The sequence below is a fragment of the Heteronotia binoei genome, chromosome 3 (genome assembly GCF_032191835.1).
Source record: "Heteronotia binoei isolate CCM8104 ecotype False Entrance Well chromosome 3, APGP_CSIRO_Hbin_v1, whole genome shotgun sequence".
Lineage (NCBI taxonomy): Eukaryota > Metazoa > Chordata > Lepidosauria > Squamata > Gekkonidae > Heteronotia > Heteronotia binoei.
In genome coordinates this window covers 83,894,958-83,920,549 of record NC_083225.1, presented here as the reverse complement: position 1 = coordinate 83,920,549, position 25,592 = coordinate 83,894,958, and the positions used below count along the sequence as shown (strand labels likewise).

General features: G+C 47.2%; 1 protein-coding gene across 1 annotated transcript; it reads right to left on the bottom strand.

Annotated features, from left to right (window-relative positions):
* Window positions 1-20,821: 20,821 nt before the first annotated feature.
* Window positions 20,822-24,490, bottom strand: LOC132569070 (uncharacterized protein K02A2.6-like; the record flags this gene model as incomplete). Its single annotated transcript, XM_060235254.1, has 4 exons — window positions 20,822-20,869; window positions 22,238-23,186; window positions 23,775-23,961; window positions 24,034-24,490. Coding segments are annotated over 4 exons (1,641 nt in total), but the record flags the coding sequence as incomplete, so codon positions are not given.
* Window positions 24,491-25,592: the final 1,102 nt, after the last annotated feature.

Below are 25,592 nucleotides of genomic sequence, written 5' to 3'. Positions count from 1 at the left end.
AAATGTCAGCTTTGAAAAAGAAAGTATGAAACAGTCAACCACATGGTCAGTGCCTGCAGTAAAATTGTTCAGACTAATTATAAAAAAATATCATGACAGAGTTGCAGCTGTGCTGCATTGCAATCTTTGCAAGAAGTATGGTTTACCATCAGCCATAAATTCATGGAAGTGCAAATCAGACAAGTTCATGGAGAATGATGAAACAAAGATTCTTTGGGACTTTCAATTACAAACAGATAAACACCTGGAGAATAACACAGCTGATATCACAATTGTAGAGAAAATGAGAAATAGGGTTTGGATTATTGCCATTGCAATCTCAGGAGACAGCAGAATACAAAAGAAAGAAGGTGCAAGGGGGTTATACCTTGCAGGTGAGCACCCAGGCAGCTGCACCTGCTCGTGCAGTCGATACGCAGGAGCGGCAGATGGGCTTTACGGCTCAATGCTGTATAATGCGGATCGTATTCATGCCTCCTCCTAAATTCGCCTCCTTCTGGGTATCGGGGCAGACGTTTAGGGGAGGGTTTGGCCTGGCCAGCCTGGCATTAGCCAGAATCTTATGGCTCGTGCTGGGGGCAGGGTGACTCGCCCTTCGTGGGACTTGGCAGGGTCTGAGGAAGACCCCAGGGCTTGTCCCACCGTAGGTTGCCCTTGCCGTGTTAATTGTGTTAATTAAATAAAGTGGCCCGTTTCCCAATATTCTGTGTCAGCCTCTTTATTCCGACTAGGGGGGCAAAAAGGTTACCATTGTGCTAGTTGTCACTGGAGCCCTTGGAGCAGTACTTACACCTAGACATTCTGGGCACTGAGCAAATGATATCAGCTTTTCCTGTCATTTCCAAGAATTTGCTTATTCCCAAGAATTTGGCTAGATCTCAAATTGTAGAACACCATCTTCCAGTCACTGTGACAATTCATAATAATAACAATAATTTGCTTAATTTATATTCCATTTTTCTCCCCAGTGTCTGGGGAGAAAAGCATTTTCCCCTCCTCTATTTATTCTTGTGATAAACATGTGAGGTAGGTTAGGGTGAGTATGTTCTTGCTCCAAGGTCACCAAGTGAGCTTCCATGGCAGACAGGGGATCTGGACATGGCTTCCCAGATCTTAGATCAACAGTCTAACCACTATGCTACTCTGGATCTAGGATAAAAAATTCACAGACATCTATTTGCACTGCACTTTGCTTATAGCAGATTATGATAAATGTAAGCCACTTCTATATATGCAAGGCAATGAGTGACCCAGAAACTATACATGGAGACTTATTCATGTGATACCTTTCCTTCATAAATGACAAGATGTGTAGCACACATAGCATCTTTGTCACTACACACACTGGGAACATGTTGGAATGATTCCATGACCTGAGAAAAGTTATGTGATGGGCCCCTACCAGTCACTTATTTCTCTAGTTTGGGAGGTTATTTAACCAGGCCAGGGACAAGAGAGTTCTAAGCGGGGCCTGGAGATCTTTTGGAATCACAACTGATCCCCTCACTAAAGAAATCAATTCCCCTGAAGATTATAGCTGCTTTGGAAGGTGGACTCTGTCATTATACCCTGCTGAGGTTCTTCCTCATCCCAAGCCCTGCCTTCCCCGGTGCCACCCACAAATCTCCAGGAATTTTCTAACCTGGAGTCAGAAGCCCTAGAGAGTTCATACAAATACGATTCTCAGATCTGACATGCGATATTCCATCATTAACTCTATATACTACTTCAGAATAAGCCCATTTGTTCCAAGATACTACAACATGGAGTCATTCCAAATCAGTTTTGTTTATGGCTCTTTCTACAGACTGGAGCTAGCCAAACTATGAATGACTCTGATGGGCCTCATTGTCATTTGTTTCATACAGTTTATTTTAAATGAAGTTATACTTCATTTACCTTAGGAGACCATCAGCATATTCCTGATTGACTACAACATTTGTTCAGCATCTAATCTAATGATGTACCTACTGTAGATGCCAAACTATCCAATGACAGCCAGTTTTATGTTGTATCCCCTACTACTATAATATCTGAACTGAGCACTTGCTTAGCAATAGTAGAAATGATCATAAACTGCTAATATATTCTTATTGAAAAGCTTAGCATAATAAAAGTGAAGCAATGCACTCTCCCTTTAGCAACAAAGGCAGTGTGACTACTGAGCATTTCTTGAATCTAAGTACCCTCATGGCAATAAGTTATAGCACAGGAATTTTACGGACACTTATGCTGCACAGCAATTGAAATTATTTGACCTTAGCTGTTTCTCAATGCCCCATCACTATTATTAATGTCCATTACTTGCTGGAGATGAGGCATACTCCATTTTGCTAAAATTTACTTGAAAGAAATATATGGATTCAGTTTATATTATTTTTCCCCTTTCCCCTCAATCACTGGTTTTCCATCCCCACCACATACACAAATTGTCTGTACAATATTCATCAGTTTTAAATGCACATTTTCATCTTGCCCCTTTCTGGATATGAAGTGAAGGAAAATGTAGATGTGTCACACCTGCCTATTACTCACATTCATTTCTTCTGAAGAAAGCTTTTGACAGCCTCCAACCCTACCACACATATGTATTCACTCACTTGATTGGTTTCAGAGCTGTCCCATTCAGAACAGCCTGAAAAGTCAACTCTGTTGTGAAGCCAAAACTTTCATATTCATATGGAAAATGGCAAGAGGACTTTCTTCTGTACAAATTTCAATGCATATTTCAAGGGATTTGTGAAGGCTTTTATGTTTAGCTCATGTATCTCACAGAAACAAAAGTAAAAATTGCAGATGATAGTGTGCTATAGCAATAGACCCATACAAAGTGACATTATTTTCATATCCTTTTTTCATCTTCTGGACCATATATCTCAAATCTCTGAATGACAGGCCAAAGGACCTTTCTGCACAACTGCATATGATAGATATAATGTAGCAAATCAAGTCTCTCATCATTTTTAATGCCGAGAAGAAAAATAAATTATATTCAGTCAAAATCTATTCATCTGAATGCATCAAAGAGAAAGTCATGGATAGGATTGCCTTTGTCTCAGAAACCAAATCTGTTCAACAGTGAAATTCAGATACTGGGAGAGAAAGGTTATTTGAAAAAAAGGCCTGTGCTCCAGAATGCCGAATTCTTATTCATATAGGAACTGTAAGAAGGACTCAGGTGTGCATGGGAAGGATGCTAGCAGACCTTAGGACAGAGTTTTCAGGTGTGATTTCAGCATTCCATAAAATGTAGACAATGGCAACATTGAGAATGTGGCATTTACCTATGGGTTGGGAATTTTGTGGAGACTTGAGGGTGGAGCATAGGAAGTACAAGGGTTGGGAAATGACCTCAGAAGGGTACAATGCCATAGAATGCATCCTCCAAAGCAGCCATTTTCTCAAAGAGAAGTGATCTCCATAGTCAGGAGATCAGTTGTTATTCAAGAAGATCTCCAGGTACCAAAGGAAGAACAGCAACCCCATATCTACACCTAGGGGACCAGGGAAAGAAGACTAAGTGCAGGGAATGCCAAGTGTGGTCATGGAATTTTGGCAGGCCACTTGAGGTAGATCTGCCCCCTCCCATCTCCTTCTTCAAAGCAGCCTATCAGTGAAATAAATTGGTGAACCAGGCTTGGAACACCAGCTATCAATGAATGTGAGTAAAATTGGAAACAGAAGAAGCAGTCTTTCTTGAAAAGATTTTAGAGAAATGAAAGGATATAAAAACAAACGCCATTGCTGTTTCATCTAAAGTAGGAGTGGGAAACATTTAAGGAGGATTAGCATTACAAGAGGAAACAGAGAATCTATAACAAGTTTGAAAGCAGCTGATTTTAGTTCTGGCTTTGCTATCGTTACTGTGCAGTATAAATGCAGAACAATAATGCACTTGTTTATTTGTTTGCTGTCTCTGAGGAGAATAATGGAAGGCTAATGGACTCCACTGAGAAACTGCCATGTTAAAATGTAATCCTGTTTTGTTTCCTTTATGATTTTTGTAGCTGGATGATCTGCAGCTACAGACAATGCCTGTGTACATACTTCACTCAAAGTGATCTGGGAAATCTGTTGCTCTGCAATATCAATATCTGGAGCCAGAGTGCTAAAAGAGAATTGCATAGGATCAATAAGTAAATAGGAGAAAATTAGGTTTTGTCATGACAATCAGATATTATGCCAAAATTTAATGAAATTGATTATGTTAGGATAAGACACAATCCCAGTTTCTTTGCTGTGCTCATTAAGGATGGGCACAAACTGGGAAAATGATGGCTCATGTTGGTTCTTGGTTCATTTGATTGCTGAAACTGGTTCATGGTTTGTTTAGTTCATTTGATTTGGGAGGTGGTAGAACTCACAGGAAGTCTTCATCAGGCTCTCCTCCACTAGCCCTCCAAGTTTGGCTAACATTGGATTTGAGATGTCTGGGTTATAGCCTGTTCGCCTTCCCCCCACCACACACAAAGCAGGTGCCCCCAGGAAAGCTCAGCTCTAGCTTCAGGTTTGGTTCCTGAAACCACAGCAAGGAAAGACCTTCCCAGCTGGGAAACATGTTTTAAACATTGTCCCTTTTGTAACTCTTCTCTCTTCATGCTGCAAAGTGAAAGCAGCTAGCATGTGGTATTATACTGGTATATAATCTGTTCCCATAGAGAAGAATGGGAGCCCCATGATTGCCTCCCAGAGCTGCCAATGAAGCCATAGACAACTGTTTTGGGTGTTTCTAGGGCTCTCCACAAGTCCAACCCCATTGCTGCCTAGGAATTGATTGAATTAGCGCCAGGTCCTCTGAAGAATGAGCCACAAGATGAAATAAACAAACCACTATGGGGAAAGATGTGGTTCATTTTTGGCCTGGGAATGATGTGATCAAAAGACCAGTTCAAAATGAACCATGGACTGATCCAGTTTATGCTCAAACTGCAGTTCATTTCTCGGTTCGTGCAGATCCCTAGTGCTCATGCTTTCCCCTTGTGTCCTAGCACATGTAGCTTCTAACACTTACCAGTTAGAAAGCTGTGCTGGCAGAACACAAGATGGCAGATAGAGTTGCATGCTCATAAGAGAGAGAACTGTGCTGTTCTCTATTAAGCAGTATGTAATGGCGCATTAAGAGCACCATGGTGCAGAGTGGTAAAGCTGCTGTACTGCAGTCGGACCCCTCTGCTGATGACCTGACTTGGATTCCAGAATTTCCAGCAGAAGCTGGTTCAGGGTGCCGGCTCGAGGTTGACTCAGCCTTCCATCCTTCCGAGATTGGGAAAATGAGTACCCAGTTTGCTGGGGTGGGGAAGTGTAGATGACTGGGGAAGGCAATGGCAAACCACCCTGTAAAAGGCAATGGCAAACCACCCTGTAAAAAGTCTGCTGTGAAAACGATGTGAAAGCAACGTCACCCCAGAGTCGGAAACGACTGGTGCTTGCACAGGAGACTAACTTTAATAGTGCATTGCTAAACTAGAGCAAGGGATATGACAATCCCACAGCAGGGAAGCCAGGGTTGAGGAGGCTTAGGATACTAAATAAGTCCTGGTTCTCAGTTCCAGTAACTTTTAATGGCTTTAACACCCTGGTTCTCAATCAGTACATCCCTAGTACTTTTCTACACAATGGAGAGGTTGCACTGACATGGTACTGATGTGCTGCCTGCATACCTTGAATTTATGCTAGCCTATAGGTTAGTTGTAGGGATGCTGAATATTCCACTGTGAACACATTTGATGGTCAACCTTACATGTTCAAAGGTAGTGATCAGATGTGAGCTAATCACATTGTCTGTCTTGTTCATGCCAATCAGCTGTGAATGACCACCAAACTGTCTTGCATCTGCTTTGCATATACAAATATGCTTCCAATTCAAACTAATTGGTGGCCATTGGCATCCCCAAAGACTACTCAGACAGGCATCAAAGAGTAGGATTGTGTTGAAACACAGCATTTATTTATGACTGATTTATAGGACTTGTGGGTGATCTGATAAATTATTTAAACAATTGTCTATTGAACAGGGCAGTTATGTAGCAAGGTTGGGGAGTAATAGAACTCAATCAGACTGTGAGAATGTGCATGAACAAGAAGCTGACTATGCTGCAAGGCATGGTTAATAAGGTATACACTAAAACAATCTACCAAAAACAGTCAACAGCCTATTAAATGGATCAATCAAAAATCAGGTCTCTGTTTACAACCAGCAAACAGGACGCGAGGAGAACCAGTTCATGTTCGTGCATTCCTATCACTGTTATCTATTCACTCTGGCAGAAGTTTTCCAAGTGCTTGAGTAGAGGGAGGTCTTTTACAAAACCTGGTCCTTTTTTGTGGAGATGTGGAGGGCTAAACCTGGGACCTTTTGCATGCAAACCAGATGTTCTACCATGGCCTACCCCCACAGGGGAAATGGCTTTGTATGAATCATAGTTTTCTCTCATTTTCTCAGAATTCCACAGCATTCTGTGCACAGAGCTTTTAAATGTGTATTAATATAGCTTTATTACTCTCATGGTAAAAATCTTACATCTTAGACTTAAGATTTTGGCAGCTTTCATATAATATCAAAAAGCTCATGATAAAATAACCAGCCATAACTTCAGTGTTGTCCTCTTGGCATTGACTTAAAGCAGGGGTGTCAAACATGTGGCCTATGGACTGGATGCTCAAATCTGCCCCCCAAGCAACTTACTTGTTCTGCTTCCTTTTCCTGGGCTGCTGCTGTAGCTTCACTGTAGTTTGCTTGACACTGTAGCTGCCTCAGTGGCTCTTTGCTTCTTGCCTCTCTCTCTCTCTCTCTCACACACACACACAATCACACACACAGAGAGAGCTTCTGCTTCCTTCTCTGAAGCTGCTTCTCCTTTTGGGGTGAGGAAGGGAGGGGGAGGAAAGAGAGCCCCCTGGCACTTTCAAGACCAACAGTGTTTTATTCCAGGTATAAGCTTTTGTGTGCAAACATACTTCTTCTTTGGAGGGAGGAAGGGAGGGAGGATGGATGAATTCTTCAGACAGGCACAATGTACATTGAGGAAATTATTTTGGCTTATCCTAAAAATTGTTTGTTTTTAAATGTATTTCTCTGTTCCTATCTGGATTTATTTTCCTTCAAGGAGACTCTGATTAGGAATTAGAACTCTTAGATTGGTCCTTGTATATTGGAGAGTGGAGTGATTTCAGATGCCAAATGAAAATAGCACACGTTGGTAATGAAACAGGAAAACTAGCTCTCAGTTCAGTCTGGGAGGATGCACTATCTTAAGCTTCATTATCAATTGCAATTCAGCAGTCTCTCTTTCTAATCTCCCTTTGAAATTCCTTTGTAAGAGCACTGCTACTCTTAGGTCAGCAACTGGATTGTTTTGGTTTCTAATGTCCATTTATTCTTTGCATCCTTCTTGACTGAATCCTCCTGGATGGAATTGAGACCTAGGTTTCTTGTCTCATTATCTGTGGTGATATCTCCACACCTACTGCCCATCTACATATCACACCTAATCCAATCCAGCCTACTATTGTCATTCACCTGCTATTACCATTTGGCATCTGAAATCACCTTTTGTAAAGTTTATATCGCTGGTACTTTGTGTTCCATTTTATGGCTTGGCCCAACAAAGTGACATTTATGTCAGATCTGGCCCTCATAACAAATAAGTTCACTGCCTCTGACTTAAAGTTTACTCAGGCATTTTTTCAGGCAATCTTCTGTTAATTATCATAGGTGTCTCAGAGAGCTAACCTCATTGTTTTTTCTTTAATGTTCCCCTCCTGGGCTTTTTCATGTGAAATGTGAACTTCATTAAAGAGAGCTTAGTCTCATACTCCTGGATATCCTTGGGCGATCACTATTTCTGTCATTGTTTCTCAGTTTGTAATGAAGAAAGCTGTAATAATCTCCATCAACACGTTGCTGTGAGGATGAATGAGATCTGGGTTGCAAAACAAATTGCATACTAGATATGTTATGCTAAAGATAAACATTATTTGGAAACAACAGTGTTATTTAGAATCTTCAATCACACATACATGCACATTCTATGCCTACATATTCAGATGCTACCTATGACTATGTACAGAAGGCAAGGTGTGCACATAGACTACTGTATTATCATTATAATCTTGTCTCTATTTAAACAAATGTTCATAATTACTTTTTCAGTGCAAAGAGACCTATAAGCTATGTACCAACTCTGATACAACTGCTTAAAAGTCAAGGAAATTTGATTCTTACTATTCTTATTCTAAAAAATAACAACAATAATAAATTGTGGTTTATAATTTCAGGCAGTTGACTTTTGATTGGTTTGGTTCCTTTATAAAGTTTTGTTCTTTGAGTTTACAGTGCTTCCTTACTGTTTTTTTCTTGCCAGTCCTTAATGCTTTCTTAATTGTGAAATATTGTATTTGAACATTCTGAACTAAAAAAAATGTTTGAGTCAGTAATAACAAATTTGCTATAAAATAAGACTTCCCTCAATTTTCCATATCATGGTCTGTGCAAGCAAAAGAAGGAAAGATGTTACTGATATCTTTATGTATTTTGCTGATTTTGTATATAACACCAGGACATAAAACACTGGACTCACTCTAAGTATGGTCTTCAGATGACTTCCTTTGTTTGTGTGAAAAAGAAGAGCAGTTTGACTTTGCTCCTGTAGAAACAAACAAGTACTAAGGCACCTTATCCAGGAGAGAAGAAAAAGAAGATACTGGATTTATATTCCACCCTATACTCTGAATCTCAGAGTGGTCACAATCTTCTTTTACCTCCCCCCCCCCCCACAACAGACACCTTGGTCCTTTTCACACTTACCAGTGGAAACCGGAAGGGAATCGGTATTGTGCCGCCTTGCAGTAATCCGAGACAGGAATGGGCGTTTTCAGAAACATGGTGTTTTTTTTTTCTGGTAGGGTTCTGTGATTGAAGCGAGCCATTTCACACTGTTCCGCTTTTATCTCGCTTCCACCAGCACCAGCCATTTTTGCACCCTTTTTTGCCCACCGGTGCGCGATCTCCGGCTTTCTTTTTGGAACATCTTTTAAGATCGCTATAGCACTATAGCAACGCCTCACAACAGCACCACCATAAGGATAGCTGGGCTCCATTGAAATGCCAGAGATTGCCACTGCTAAAACTTGGTAACAGGTGCCCCATTAAATACACAGTTCAAGCGGGAGATCAGGGCACCAAGCATTGGTCTGTCATCTGTTGCTATCACTTCCATGCCCACATGGGAGTCAGGGGAATGTGACTGATTTATAAGTGACTCTGAGGCACATTTTTTTGGGGGGGAGGGGGGCTGTTGCCACCTGGAGAGGGGTTGCCCATAGGGCAGCAGGTTTCAACGGGAGAACAGACCAACAGTGATTGGTGAGACAGATGTTGCTAACTCAGCCTGATGTGCACCCATCCATGCCCACAGTCCTGCCATGGTGTGATGGCTGATCACCCAGAAGGGTGATGGCAGACAGCCTTCTTGACTTAAGGCTTCTTCCCCCCTTCAGTATTCTATGAAGCTCCTTATAAGAGGGGCATGTGACTTTTTTATTTCCAGGATTGGAATTATGTGCAATTACCCACCTGTATTCTGCTCTCAGACTTTTGGTTTTACTCCTACATTCCTCTGCTGTCCTGTCATGGCCAAGTTTGGCCATCTCAGCTGAGACTTTTTGATAGCAAGCATAATTCCTATGGGATGTTTGCAGAGCTTCTTGGATTTCATCATCTCCCCATACTGCTAGAAGATTCAGAATCTCCTGCTCACTCCAAGCTACACCTCTTGACCCACTTATCCTACTCACAATTCCTGGCAAACCACTCACCAACCTATTAAACCAGACAATCCACTCACCAACTACAGCCCACAGAAATCTGTGGCTTCCCCCCCTGATATTTATACCTGCTGCAGCTTGGCACAAGTCACTTTCCAGCCAATAGCCTTGGGCATGGATGGCTGCACATCAGGCTGAGTTAGCAACATCTGTCTCACCAATCACTGTTGGTCTGTTCTCCCGCCGAAACTTGCTGCCCTATGGGCAACCCCTCTCCAGGTGGCAACAGCCCCCCCTCCAAAAATGTGCCTCAGAGTCACCTACAAACCAATCACATTCTCCTGGTCCTGTGTGGGCATGGAAGTGATAGCAACAGGTGACAATGCCTGGTGCCCTGATCTCCCGCTTGAATTGTGTATCCAATGGGGCACTTGTTACCAAGTTTCAGTGGTGGTGATCTCTGGCATCTCAATGGAGCCTAGCTATACCTATGGTGGTGCTGTTGTGAGATGTCGCTATAGCGCTATCGCGATCTTAAAAGACATTAAAAAAAAGCTGGAGATTGGGTGCAAAGAGGCGCGAAAACTGCTCCTGGATTAGATACTGGACATTTCACACAGTTCCCTATACCGATTTCAACCCAGAAGGAGGTGTTGAAAACTGGAAGAAGCTGCTCTTTGTTAGTAACGACTCAGGCATGCCTCACTACCGGGACAGCCGCGGGACTGTGTGGAAAGGTGACAGTATTCTGGTAGCAGCCAGTTACTGAGTCGGGTCTGTCTGAAATGCCAGCAGAAACCCATTACTGTTCAGTAACTGACCAGCTTCCTGTCATGGGTGCTGGGGACCCTGTAGAGGAAGTTGAGCCTGCAGCAGAAACTGTGCCCCTGCCACCTGCACCAGTGCCCCTGCCTCCTGCTGGAGAAGATCCCAGCCCCCCTGCCTCGCCCTCTCGGGTGGCACGTGTGCGTGACCGCCTCCGTCAGGACCTCAGGGATTGGAGGAGGGCGGCACGCTCACAAGCAAGACGCTCCCTGAGCCCTGAGTTTTGAGAGGATTCTGGCCCTTCTAAGAGCAAGGATGCTTGAGTTGCAACAGGATCCTGGCTGCCTCTCTGAGCCAGCAATTAGCCCAAATGGGCAACAGCCAGCAGAGGGCTATATAGCTGTAGGCTTTGGGAGGAGGCTTTGTGGAAGCAACTAGTCATCTACCTGACGTCCTAGCATCCACTTCGGCTTTTGACTTTGGACCTCCTGACCTTGGCTTGACTTCTGGACCCCCTGACTACAGCTTCTGAACCTCTGACCTACGATACCTGGACAACGATTTGGCTTTGGCACCTTGGACACTCTTGCTCACCGGTTACAGACCTTGGACTGCCCCTGGACTTCGCCTGGCCTGGTCCCAGCTCGTGACAGATTGCTTCCACCCACACAAACACCCATTCCACAGGATGGATGCTGAAGCAAGTGGAACCACAGGACTACTGGCTGCCCTCCAAGCCCAGGTACAGCAGCTGACACAGGCAGTAGTGCACTTGCAGCAACAGCCTGCAGCCAGTGCTCCAGCCAAGTGCCCAGTTCCCCCACCTGACAGATTTGGGGGTGCTGTGGAAGAATTTCCTGCGTTCCTGGCACAGTGTCAGCTGTACTTTGAACTAAGAGCACGGGACTTCCCCAATGACAAGACGAAGGTGTGTTTTATCATTAGTCTGTTAAAGGGGCAGGCGGCCAAGTGGGCCACACCCCTACTGGTTGGGTCCTCTCCCCTACTGACTGATTACCAGGGGTTTGAGGCCCACCTGTCTGCTGCCTTCTCCAACCCAGTCCAAGCAGCCACAGCCAACCGGAAAATCAGGGCCCTGAAACAAGGCCAGTCCTCGGTGGCTCAGTATGCCACCGAATTCAAGCTCCTGGCCCAAGACTTGGCGTGGAATGAGGCTGCTCAGATGGACCAGTTTACCGAGGGGTTGGCAGAGGAAGTCCTGGACGAACTGGCCAGGGTGGAGCGGCCCCCCACGCTCCAGGAACTTATCACCCTCTGCCTCCGCATCGATGGCCGCCTGGAAAGTCGCCGCCAAGCTAAGACCCGAGGGCGCCAGCTCCCTGCGCCATGCCACTTGGCTCCTCTCCCATCCCCAGCTGGTACCAGAGACAAGGGTGAGCCTATGCAGCTTGGAGCTGCTTGACCCCGCCTGACTCCAGAAGAAAAGGCCAGACGCCGCACGCAGAACCTGTGCCTCTACTGCGGCACGGCAGGCCACTATGCCTCTGGCTGCCCTGCTAAACATCGAATACCCAGACCTACATTGCCACCGCCGCCAAAAGGCCAGCCCCAGGCGTAAGTGGACCCTCCAGCCTGGGGCGACTAGCTGGGTCCTCCGAACAACAGGCTGATACCCCGGGCCCGTTCCTGCTACCAGTCAAACTCCATCTGCCCGATGGACGCTGGCTGTTCGTATATGCCATGCTGGACTCGGGAGCGGCCCACTGTTTCGTAGATGCCGCCTTTGTAAAGCAGCACCAGATCCCAGTGCAGCCAAAAGAGATTCCGACGCTGGTGGAGGCTATTGACGGGCGCCTCCTCCGTTCTGGCCCCGTCACCCAGGAGACCTGTCCCATCAGCTTCCACGTCCAGCAGCACCAAGAACAGCTGCAGTTTGATGTCGCCCGCATGCCTCGCTTCCCGCTGATTCTAGGCCTTTCCTGGCTGAAGCTGCACAACCCCATCGTGGACTGGGCTCAGCAAGAACTACGCTTCCGAGACCCATGCCCCCATCTGACTCCTCCCACCACTCTAGCAGCCGGCATCCCGAGTGGTGGTCCTCAGCTCCCTCAGAAGTATGCAGATTTCGCCGATGTCTTTGAAGAGACAGGAGCAGATCAGCTTCCCCCTCACCGACCCTATGACTGTGCCATTGATTTGGTACCTGGGGCACCACTCCCGGTGGGGCGTCTGTACCCAATGTCGGAGCCTGAGTTGGCAGCTTTGCGAGACTACCTGGACAAGAACCTGAAGCGCGGATTCATCCGACCCTCAACTTCTCCCCTGTCTGCTCCAGTCCTCTTCGTGAAGAAGAAAAGCGGGGAGCTCCGGCTGTGCAATGACTACCGGGCCCTGAACAAGATCACCATCCGCGACCGGTACCCTCTACCACTGATCCCTGAACTCTTGGATCGTTTAAAGGGGGCCCAAATCTACACCAAGCTGGACCTCCGCGGAGCGTACAATTTGGTGCGCATACGGCCCGGAGACGAATGGAAGACCGCGTTTGGGACCCGATACGGGCAGTACGAGCACCTGGTGATGCCCTTCGGATTGACCAACGCCCCCGCTGTCTTCCAGAGGTTCATGAATGATGTATTCCGGGACCTGCTCGACCGCTTCGCGATCATATACCTGGATGACATTCTAATTTACTCCCGCAATCCTGCCCAGCATGCCGAGCACGTCCGCCAGGTCCTACAGCGCCTACAAACCCATGGCCTCTACGCCAAGCTGGAGAAGTGCGACTTTGACCTGCGCTCCGTCGAGTTCCTTGGTCACATTGTGTCACCACAGGGAATCCTCATGGACCCGAAAAAGGTGGAAGCGGTCCTGACCTGGCAGGCCCCTCAGAATCGCAAAGACCTGCAGCGGTTCCTTGGTTTTGCCAACTACTATCGGCAATTCATCCCAGCCTATGCATCTCTGACAACACCCCTGACTCAACTACTCCGCCCCAAAGAACCTTTCCACTGGTCCCCAGAGGCCGATAACGCTTTCTCCACCCTGAAGACCCGCTTCGCCACCGGGCCACTCCTGAGATACCCCGACCCCCAGCTTCCCTTTACGGTGGAAGCTGATGCCTCCAACGTGGCCCTGGGAGCAGTGCTGTCCCAGCGCGAGGAGCCGTCCCAGCCACTCCAGCCCTGCGCCTATTACTCACGCCAGCTCACTGCGGCAGAGAGGAACTACACCATCTGGGAGAGGGAGTTGCTCGCGATCAAGGTGGCTTTTGAGGTTTGGAGACATTACCTTGAAGGGGCTCGCCACCCTGTCCAAGTGCTCACCGACCACCGGAACTTGGAGCATCTCCAGACCACCCGCCGTCTCAACCAGCGCCAGATCCGGTGGTCCCTATTCTTCTCCCGCTTTGACTTCAAGATCACCTACATCCCCCATACCCAGAACCGGAAAGCCGATGCGCTCTCGCGGAAACCGGAATACGCTCCTGCTTCGACTGAGACCGTGCCTGCTGCTCCCATCCTGCCGCCCTCAGTGTTTGCAGCCACCTCCACTTCACCAGCACTCGTGGAGGACATTCGTGCTAGCCAGGCCAATGATCCCTGGGTCCAGCAACACCTCCAGGCACTCCAAGATGGCTCAACAGGCGGGTTCACGACTCGAGGCGGCCTCTTGCTACACCACGAACGCCTCTATGTGCCGCCCGGGCCCTTGCGGGCAGAAGTACTACACATGACCCACGACGCGTTACCCGCTGGGCACTTTGGACAACATAAGACCACCCACTTGCGGACACGGGAATTCTGGTGGCCACGAGTTCGCTCCGATGTTGCCCGTTATGTCAGCTCCTGTGACGTCTGCCAACGGGCCAAAGACGTCCCAGCCAAACCCTCGGGGTTGTTACAGCCCTTGCCCACACCCTCAGGACCCTGGGATACCATCTCGATGGACTTCATCACGGAACTTCCACGATCCAAGGGTCAGACGTGCATCTTGGTGGTCGTCGACCTATTTACCAAGATGGCCCACTTCATTCCGTGCCCGAAACTTCCCACAGCTCAGGAGACAGCCCAGCTCTACCTGCAACACATCTTTCGTCTGCACGGACTTCCAGCCCACCTGATCTCAGACCGGGGGCCCCAGTTCTCCTCTCGGTTCTGGCAAGCCCTCCATTCCAGCCTGGGGACTCGAGTGCACCTGTCCTCAGCTTACCACCCACAGACAGATGGTCAGACAGAGCGCACCAATGCCACGCTAGAGCAATATCTCCGCTGTTACACCTGCTACCAGCAGGACGACTGGACCACTCTGTTGCCTCTAGCGGAATTTGCATACAACAACGCGGTCCATTCCTCCACCCAAATGACCCCGTTTGCTGCAACCTACGGGTACCACCCTCGGTTCTTCCCGGCGATCCTGCCACCCACGAATGTCCCCGCCGTTGAGGCCTACCTGCAAGAACTCCGCGCCAGCCAAGACTTGCTCCGAGAGCAGCTACAGCGGGCCAAGGAAGCCTATAAACTAGCTGCGGACCGGAAGAGGCAGGAAGGCCCCCCAATCCAGCCGGGGGATCAGGTGTGGCTCTCAACTCGCTACCTGCGCCGGCCTGGTCGGTCTCACAAGCTGGATGCGCGGTTCATTGGACCCTACCCTGTCTTAGAACAAATAAACCCCGTCGCCTTCAGGCTCCAGTTGCCACCCCACCTCCGCATTCACCCCGTGTTCCATCGCTCCCTCCTTGTTCCAGCTGCACGCCCTGACCCAGCTCGGCCTCCTTCTCCACCGCCACCACCACCAGTGTTGGTGGATGATGAAGAAGAATACGAGGTGCGCCAGATCCTGGACTCCCTGTACCATCGTGGAGGCCTCCAGTACCTTGTGGACTGGGAGGGATACGGCCCAGAAGACCGGTCTTGGGAGCCCGTGGACAATCTTCATGCCCCAGACTTGGTGCAACGGTTCCACAACGACCACCCCGACCTCCCAGGCCCCTCGACGGAGGGGGGCCCTGGGGGGGGGATAGTGTCATGGGTGCTGGGGACCCTGTAGAGGAAGTTGAGCCTGCAGCAGAAACTGTGCCCCTGCCACCTGCACCAGTGCCCCTGCCTCCTGCTGGAGAAGATCCCAGCCCCCCTGCCTCGCCCTCTCGGGTGGCACGTGTGCGTGACCGCCTCCGTCAGGACCTCAGGGATCGGAGGAGGGCGGCACGCTCACAAGCAAGACGCTCCCTGAGCCCTGAGTTTTGAGAGGATTCTGGCCCTTCTAAGAGCAAGGATGCTTGAGTTGCAACAGGATCCTGGCTGCCTCTCTGAGCCAGCAATTAGCCCAAATGGGCAACAGCCAGCAGAGGGCTATATAGCTGTAGGCTTTGGGAGGAGGCTTTGTGGAAGCAACTAGTCATCTACCTGACGTCCTAGCATCCACTTCGGCTTTTGACTTTGGACCTCCTGACCTTGGCTTGACTTCTGGACCCCCTGACTACGGCTTCTGAACCTCTGACCTACGATACCTGGACAACGATTTGGCTTTGGCACCTTGGACACTCTTGCTCACTGGTTACAGACCTTGGACTGCCCCTGGACTTCGCCTGGCCTGGCCCCAGCTCGTGACACTTCCGTACCGGAATACTTAGGCTGTGTGAAAAAGCTCCCTGTGAGATAGGTGGGGCTGAGAGAGCTCTTACAGCAGCTGCCCTTTTAAGGGCAACTCCTTTGAGAGCTATGGCTAACCCAAGGCCATTACAGCAGCTGCAAGAGAAGGAGTGGGGAATCAAACCTGGTTTTCCCAGATAAGAGTCCGCACACTTAACCACTACACAAAACTGGTTCTCTGAGAGTAAGGATAATAGGAAGAATCTTGTTAATATAAATGGGGGAGCAGCAGCAGCAATACTGACAATCTCTAGCCTTGTTGAGCCAGCTTGTATTTCTCTTCCAGACCTGCAAAGTGATAGAAGCTGAGGGGGATCAAACATGGGCATGACAGGTCTAGTATACTCACAAATAGACAAGAGGGTATAGCTCCATACTTTATCTTACTGTGCCTGATTGCCTGAAGCATTTTTCTTTCACCCCAACTATTGAACTGAGCTTCAGAGAAAGATGCATGAAGCTAAAGTGTAGTGAGGTAAGATGAAGGAGATAGAGGAAAGCTTGCATGGTGTAGTGGTTAAGAGTGACAGACTCTAATCTGGAGCACCAGGTTTGATTCTCCACATGAAGCCTGATGGGTGACCTTGGCCCAGTCACAGTTCTCTCAGAACTCTCTCAGCCCCACCTATCCCACAAGGTGCCTGTTGTGGGGGGGAGGAAGGGAATGTGACTCTTTATGGTAGAGAAAAATGGGGTATAAAAACCTACTGTTCTTCTTCATCACCTACAAGTTCATTTTTATATAAAAATCCCCTCCACAGGTGTTCTTTATGTCTAAGCAGGGCATATTTAGCTGCACTGTTGGCTGTTCTTGTCACATCTAGCAGACTTAGATGGGCTTAAGCACTGTTTGTAGATTAACTTAAAAACTTGGGGTGTTCTGAGACCCAGTCTTGGAGACAGATAGAGGTCAATGTTGTTGCTAAGGGCATGTTCTTTCAGTTACACCTTGCCTGCTAGGTGGTCCCATATATAGAATCTACAGATATAGCCATTTTGACCCATGCTACTGTTACCTAATTAGACTACTATAATATACGTTATATGGGAAAGCCTTTGAAGATGTCTTGTAAGCTACAAAATACAGAGGTGAAATTCCTTTTGGGAGGATCAAGCACTTGAAATTTGAAGAGGGGCATAGCTCAGTGGTAGAGCATTTGCTTTGCATTCAGAAGGTCACAGTTTCAATCCCTGGCATTTCTGGGTAAGGATCATGAAGTAAGTAATGTGAGAGGCATCCACCTGAAACTCTGGAGATAGATTGTAGACAATACTGACCTTAATGAACCATTGATCTGATTTGGTATAAGGCAGCTTCATGTGTGTTCAACTTATCACCAGTGCTACATCGTGTTCAACTTATCACTAGTGCTACATCATTTACACTGGTTACCCATTTGCTTCCACTTCAAAGTGCTAGAAAGCCCTTTGTGACCCAGGGGTCTCATATTTATCAATCTGTGTCTCCCAGTATATTCCCACATGCCAAATATGCTGCTCAGCCAGGCTTCTCCTTACTGTACCCCCTCTTAGATTGTTCATTAACAGCTGGCTTTCTCTAGTCAGTACTCTGGAATGGCCTGCCAGAGTGGGTGTGGAGGGTGCCTTCTCTGGCTTCATTTTGGAAAGCAAGCAAGAAATGTGGAGTGTGACCTATCTTAGCAGATTTAGCTGTGTGTCTTTTAACCTTTTTGTGTGTTTTTTAAAAAAATCTCTGAATCATTTTGTGTTAATAGACTTCTATGTTTTGTGTCCTGCCTTGAATCTAAGGGGGGAAAAGGGAGGGATATAAGTATTTTAAATAAATAAAAATTGAATAATATTATAGAGAAGAAGTAAATACTTAAGCGAAGTGCAGCCATTCTTTCTCATTGTACCTTGATAAGATGTCTGTATTTTTTCATTGCATTTGCTGTACAATATTTGTTGACAGAGGTCATTAAAAACATCTTAGCTGCTTAACTTGATTCAAATTATTTTCTTTCCTAGGGAACCCCCCTCCCCCCTGAAAATGTTATTAGATCATGTGAATTCTTCTTAAGATGGCCTTAATGTCTCCCACAATGAAATAATAGCCTTCTATGTTTTCCTGTTAGCACTGTGCACCCTGTAAAGAGACTCTAGAGAGCAACAGAATTTGCATCTTATTGTGTGTAAAGGTTTATGCCTAGTGTCTGAAGGTCTGTAACTATTATTCTTGGATTTCAATAATAGCAAAGGTGCCCTGTGTAAGCAGTGCATTAATGTTTCATTTCTATTCTATTTTCACCATTTTAGAATAAATTTGAGTCAAGCTATGCCTTAGATCCTTACAATTTGTTCAGAATGAAGAAATGCAAAATTGTAATGACCCCATCTTCATTTTCAGCACTTTAACCTGCAGTAATTATGTGGCAATCTTTTATTTAGTTAGAATATAAAATATTTACATATAAATATTCTCTGAGATACTCTATTTTATTCAACGGACTCTTGGCAACAATGGATAAGTTACACATTAAAAATAGATTAGAGATCAATGTCCATTATACAAATACTAACAAAAGTAACAACACTTAGATCACATAATTTGTAGAAAGCAGACATCTGCAATGGGTTGTACTGTAGCATGCAAAATATGAAACAGGGACTTGGTGGTTGCATTGCATTTCTCCTGAAAGGAGGAAGAAGCTATGAATTTACTCTGAGAAATATTAACACATTTGAAAATTCTCCCCTTCCCTTTGTAATTTAGAAACATTACCTTCTATAGCAAACTTACCCCAACCCAAGTAAACAAAAGAACAACAATGTAGCTGATGGCTGAGGGATTAGCCCAGCCATCAGCTACACAAAAACCCTGCAAAGCATGCATTTGCAATGCATTTTGCAAATGCATACTTTGGATTGGCTGCTGGGGCTCCTCTCCCCCATCCTTCCTGATCTCAGGGAGGCTATGGGAGAGGCGGGAAAAGGCTTCCAAGGCAGAAAAGGAAGCAAGCAGCTCCCCTGAGGCTGCAGAAGCTCCTTTCCCGCTTTTTCCATTGACTTCCGTATACTTCCGAATATCTATACGGAAGTATACGGGGAGCCATATATGGCTCCCGTTTACTGGCCTGAAAATGGAATCGGAAGTATACGGTGCCGTATACTTCTGAATCAGGGGTGATTCATTGGTCTATGCAGTTTGGCCGAGCCGAATGCACACCCCTAACTATAACCATGAAAAACCTCAAAATTGTTACATATCTTTACAATGTAAAAATATAATACTCCAATAACAAAAAGCTTCATGCTCCAAAGGGTTGCTTCTGTAACACTAAACAGGCTAACCTTCACAGTACAGGCACTAATATCTACTGGCTTTCAATCAATCGCACTCTTGGTTAAAAATTAATAGTTACTCTTCTCTAATTACCAACAGCTGTAAAGTTTGAGCTAATTTTAAGTGAACCTTTGAGCTAATTTCAAGTGAATCTATCCTTAAAATGTATCAGTTAGAACTCTATAACCGGCAGTCTGCAAACACTAAATAGAACTTTAAATAAAGCATGATAAGTCCCATGTCTGGTTTAAGCCAAGTTTAGTATATATGTGTGAAGCCTGAAAGTCCACATTGCCTCCTGTTACAATAATTTCTTTATGATAACCTCATGATGGTACTGTTGTCTCACACATTTGGCAATAACAAATAATGCAGACCCTCTGCCTTGTGCCCCATTTCCACAAGTGCATGACCATGGGAACCTCCATTTTTTTTATTTTTAATCCCAGTAATATGCTCCAGTATTTATGTCTTTACTGCATGCATGGTGCTGCCTACATATAACAAGCCACAAGGATAGATTATGACATAAATTGTACATTCAATGTTACATTTTGTAAAACATTGTAACTTAAAGGAGCCCCACCCCCTGGATGTCTAGACTCCTTAAGTTCTAATGTTAACACATATGCCGCACAGGCCCCGCATTTATAGAAGCCCCTATTAGAGCTATACCATGAGTTAAAAAGACATTATCCATTTGATGATCCAAAAGACCCTTTAAGGAAACAAAGTAAACAAAGCAAACTCAAGGAGGTTTTTTTGATGCATTTCCAGCCTCAGACAGAAGGTTGTGCTGTCATCTTACAGCACAACCAGGAGTGCCCTAAATAACCCTTAGACTTGAGCCCTGTCTCACTTTTTGACTCAGCCAATCCTGAGATTGTTAAAGCAGAGTCTCATTCTTCTGATCTACTTCAGATTCTATCCTCACAGACATTTTTGATTGCAGAAGTCTTGCAGAAAATCTACTGCAAATTAGAACTAGCAGTTAATAAATGTTGCTTCTGTAACACTACCCAGGATAACCTTCATAGTATGGAGACTAATATCTATTGGCTAATTGATATGGGAGAGTCTTCTGCCTAAGAGGGTCATTCAAAATACTTTGGTTTTGGTTCAGTTAAGTATGAGGCACTTTCTGTTTACTTTGAAATTCTCAAGGGAAAACAATACTTTCATCCTCTAAGTGGCAAATCAAGCACCATCTGTCCTTTTTGCTGTAAATATCAGTTTCCAGAATCAATATAAAGAAAATCAGAATGGTCTTAAGGGTGCATTATAAAAGTTAGTGTTGTCATTTTCTTCAAATCCCTTCCCTTCTTTTAAATAAGCGGTATCATATGAGTAAATGTAATATCATTATTAAGTGATTTCATAAATCCTGATGTGAAACTGCTTTTTCAAGAACATCTGAAGGGTCCTATTAATAAACAAACAAATAAAACAGAGGTTTAAGGCATTTAAAGTTCATTTAATAGACCTGTCACAAACTTCAATAGACCTGTCACAAACCATCAGCAGGGCAAAATGCATGACAAATTTGGCTTTGTGGTTTGGTTTGTACCCATCCCTAGTTTGGTTTGTGCCCATCCCTTATTCTATTTTTACTTTGTTGCTTAGGATTTAGATAATACCTTTATGGGAACCCCAAATTTATTTACATTTTTCTCATTTGCCAACTCTCCTATCTTGGTATCATGAGGATTCTAACCAGCATGAGGAAACAAAACATAAATGTAAGCATACACTTTAATCTTGTTTTTACTGGTTGACAACAGATAATGTATCTTTGTTAGTATTCCTAAAATTGCTGCATAACCATTAATTTCCATCCAAAACACCACCTTTCAGTTTTTTGGCATTGTATTACAGCGTTGCCTGACTAGGAAATTCAATCCCTTGATTACCACTGAATATTTTAAACATGTTTTCTACTTATGGACATAGCCAAGGCCTAGATTAATCATAATTTTTGTGTCCTTTGTCCAATATTGCAAGTTTATATTGCTGTTTGATAAGCTTATTACTTGGGAAAATAAGAAAGAGATGAGAAAACAATTCGCACATTATTGAAAATGAAGTATTTATTTGTCAAAAAATTGCTGGCAAAGTATGCACTCTAAAGCAAGATACGCTTGCTCAAAGAAACAGAACATCTGTAAAGTACTGGGGTTGGCACAGTAAGAGACCAGAGTCGGAGAGTGATTTCAGCAAGCTTTACTTCAGGAACACCAACACAGACTGAACTCTATTCAAACCTCCCGCTCCTTTATACAATTCTTGCCCCCTTCTGATTGGACCTTAACTATGTACATGGATTGGCTATTTACAGAGGCCTAAGGGCCTATCAGGGTACAGTATGAGCCTAGATGTTGATTGGCTACTTATGTTTCAATCCTTCCCCTGATTGGGCACGCTTAGGCCTTCTCTGGAACCCTCGTGTGGAGTACAAGCTTGGCTTGTTCAGCTTCCCTCCAAAAGTAACAGTTCTCCATTTGAACCTAGGACACAACACCCCTCCCCCCATAGTTCCAGCTATCAGGTGACATAGTCCTGGAGATATGCCGGAGGGCGGCGGTCTCGTGTCGAGCGTCGGAGCTCCGAGGGGACTGGGCGTTCCGACTCGGTTGGTGGTTCCGCGGCTGCAGAGCTGGAGACATCTGGGACGGCGGCCCATGAGGAGTTCGGCTGGACTGCAACCTGTGGAGGCGGTGGGTGTGGTCCGGTAGGCCATTAGGAAACACGCCAAGTCTTTTGGCCAGTCTGAGGGGCCCAGACGGTTCAAGGCCTCCTTTGCCGTGCGCACCATCCACTCCGCCTGGCTGTTGGTGGCTGGATGAAACGGGGCAGAGCGAATGTGCCTGATGAGGTTCCTGGCTAAGAAGCCCTGGAACACTGCGGACGTGAATGCTGTGCCGTTGTCGGTGACGATGGTCTCCGGCAACCCGTGGGTTGCAAAGATGGCCCTCAGAGCCGTGATGGTCGCCTGCAATGATGGCGAGGGCACCTGGACCACCTCCAACCACTTGGAGTATGAATCCACTAGTATTAGTAGAGTCCGCCCATGGAAGGGGCCAGCAAAGTCCATATGCAGTCTTGACCAGGGGTTTTTGGTGGATTCCCATGGTTGCACTGGGCCACATGGGGGGTCAGGCCTTGACACCTGGCATGTCGGGCACCTTTTAACCCAAGCCTCAATTTCTGCATCGAGGCCGGGCCACCAGACATAGCTCCGTGCGAGAGCCTTCATGCGGACTATGCCCAGGTGTGCCTCGTGCAGGGCTCTAAGCACTTGGTCTTGCAAGGGTTTGGGGATGACGACTCTGTTGCCCCATAGTAGGCAGCCTTTGTGGGTGGATAGTTCGTCTTTCCGGGCTGCAAACGGAGTAAATTCCGGCCCAGTCGAGCCCTTGGGCCACCCCCTCCCCACCCAGTCCAAGACACAGGAGAGGACTGGATCACGAGCGGAGCGGGCAGCAACGTCGCGGGCGAGCAATGGCCTGTCCGGAAGCATGTCCATCAGTAGGATCTGATGAGCCGGGGCTGGATCAGGATCCACGTCAGGCAAGGGCAAGCGGCTCAGGGCGTCAGCATGGCCGATTGCCTTGCCCGGGCGATGCACTAGGGTGTAGGTGTAGCCGGCTAGAAAAATGGACCAACGGAGGACCCGTGGGGACAACACCTGAGGGGTCTGCCGGTCCGATGCAAAGAGGCCCAAGAGGGGTTTGTGGTCCGTATAGAGGGTAAAGGGCCAGCCGTAGATGTAATCATGAAATTTTTTGACGCCGGCCACGACTGCCAACCCTTCTTTGTCGATTTGGGCATAGTTCCGCTCCGCCGACGAGAGAGTCTGCGAGTAGTACGCGATAGGGACTTCGGTCCCATCAGGGAGTTGGTGGCCCAGAACTGCCCCCACGCCATAAGGGGATGCGTCGCATGCAAGGACCCAGGGCAGGGTCTTGTCGAAATGGGCAAGGACGGAGTTGGACATCAGGAGGCCCTTGATATCCTGGAAGGCTTTAGCGTGCTGGCGGCCCCACGCCCAGGGTCGGTTCTTGTCTAGAAGCCGATGCAGGGGTTCGGCCACCGCTGCCTTGTGGGGGAGAAAAGCATGATAAAAGTTTAGGAGGCCGAGGAAGGCCTGGAGTTCTTGCTTGTTGGTGGGCGCTGGAGCATCTCTGATGGCACGCAGCTTGGCGTCGGAGGGATGAACCCCCTGGGCATCGATGGAGAACCCCAGGAATTCCACCCGATCCACGCCCAGGAGGCACTTCTCCCATTTGACCTTGAGGCCGGCTGTTTCAAAACGTTGTAGGACTCCTCTAAGGCGGGCGGCGAATTCTTCAGGCGAGGCTGCCGCGATCAGCACATCATCGAAGAATGGAGTGACTCCGGGAAGTCCTTTTAAAAGAGAGTCCATGAGTTCCTGGAACAACCCCGGAGCCACGCTCACGCCAAATTGCAATCGCTTTACTCTAAAGGCCCCCCGGTGGGTCACAATTGTTTGGGCGTTGGCCGTGGCCTCATCCACCGGCAGCTGTTGGTAAGCTTGGGCCAAGTCCAACTTGCCAAAAATTTTTGCGCCGGCTAGGGTGGCTAAAACGTGGCTGACGATGGGCACAGGGTATGCGTGGGCCTGAAGAGCCTTGTTGAGGGTGCACTTATAGTCTGCACAAATCCGCACTTCCCCACTGGGCTTGACTGGAGTCACGATGGGAGTTTCCCAGGTTGCGTGGGTGACAGGCTCTAATATTCTCTGTGCAATCAGTTTATCCAGTTCCTCCTCGATTTTAGGCTTGAGCGCGAATGGAACTCGCCGCGCTTTAAGCCTACTAGGCCGCACTGTGGGGTCTAGGTGTAGTGTAACCGGGGGACCCGTGTAGCAGCCCAAGGTGCCATCGAAAACGGCCGGGAACTCTTCACAAACCTTGTTAAAGTCCACTCCGACAGTCTTATTGACCCCCCTGATCTCTATTCCCAGGGGCTTGAACCAGTCGAGACCCAAAAGGTTTGTAAGGTGGTTCTTGACCACTAGCACTTGTAGCTGGCCCTTGAACCCCTTGTATTGGACTGGGACCGGGCCCACTCCCAAGATAGGCACCTTATTCTTCTGGAAGTCCACTAAGGTAAACCCCGGGTCCCTGAGACGAGGCCTCAGCCTGGTGGGGATTTTAAAAAATGTCTCTGCCGCAATAATAGATGATGCTGACCCAGAGTCCACCTCCATTTGGCAGGGCACCCCCCCGATCCCTACATTGACCCGGATTTTGGAGGGCCTGACTGGCGAGGGTAGGTACTGTACCGGGTATGGGTGGGCGTGGAGAGCGTCGGTCTCGAAGTCTGGCTGGCCTTCGGAGTGCGCAGATCTTTGCGGGACGCGTGCTCGGGATGTGGATCTGCAGGCACAGGCGATGTGGCCTTCCTTGTTGCAGAGTCGACAGGTGGCATTCCGGAATCGGCAGGTCTTTCGCTCATGCTGGCCCCCGCAGCTTGCACATGCAGGTGGTGTCTTGTGTCTCATGCCCTGTGGGGCATGGGTGGTCTTCCTTCCTGCTGAACGATAGCTGGTTTGTAGAGCTTTGTCCTCGTCTGAGTCCTCTGTAGATGGTTCAGGGTTGATCTAGTGTGCCGCAGCCTGTCTTGTCAGCCGTGGCTCTGCTGATCTGCCCTTCTCCCAGCTGGTGGCCACATCGATTGCCTTTGTTAGGTCGCACTCGGAGAGGGACAGGAGTTTCTGTACTAGTTTTTCGTCCCTCAAGCCCCATACAAACTGGTCGAGAAGGGCTTCGTTGAGGTCTGCGAAACTGCATCGGCTTGCCACCCGGCGCAGGCTTGTCAAGAACGCCATCATGGTTTCGCCTGCTTTCTGTGTCCTTTGTCGGAAGTCCCAGTGCCGGGTGAGCTTGGTTGGCTGGGGCTGGAAATACTTCTCCAGAGCGCTGATGATGTCGTCCACCGGCGTCTCTGAGAGCTTCCTGGGTTGGAGAAGAGCCCTGGCTAAGTCCACGGTCTCCGTGCCACACGTACTGATAAGCAGAGCTCTCTGCATGGTAGTCTCTGTAATCTTCTGGAAGGTCAGGTATGACTGGAAGCCTTCGACCCACGAGTCCCACAGCTCGGGGCGATCGATGCTAAAGGGCTGA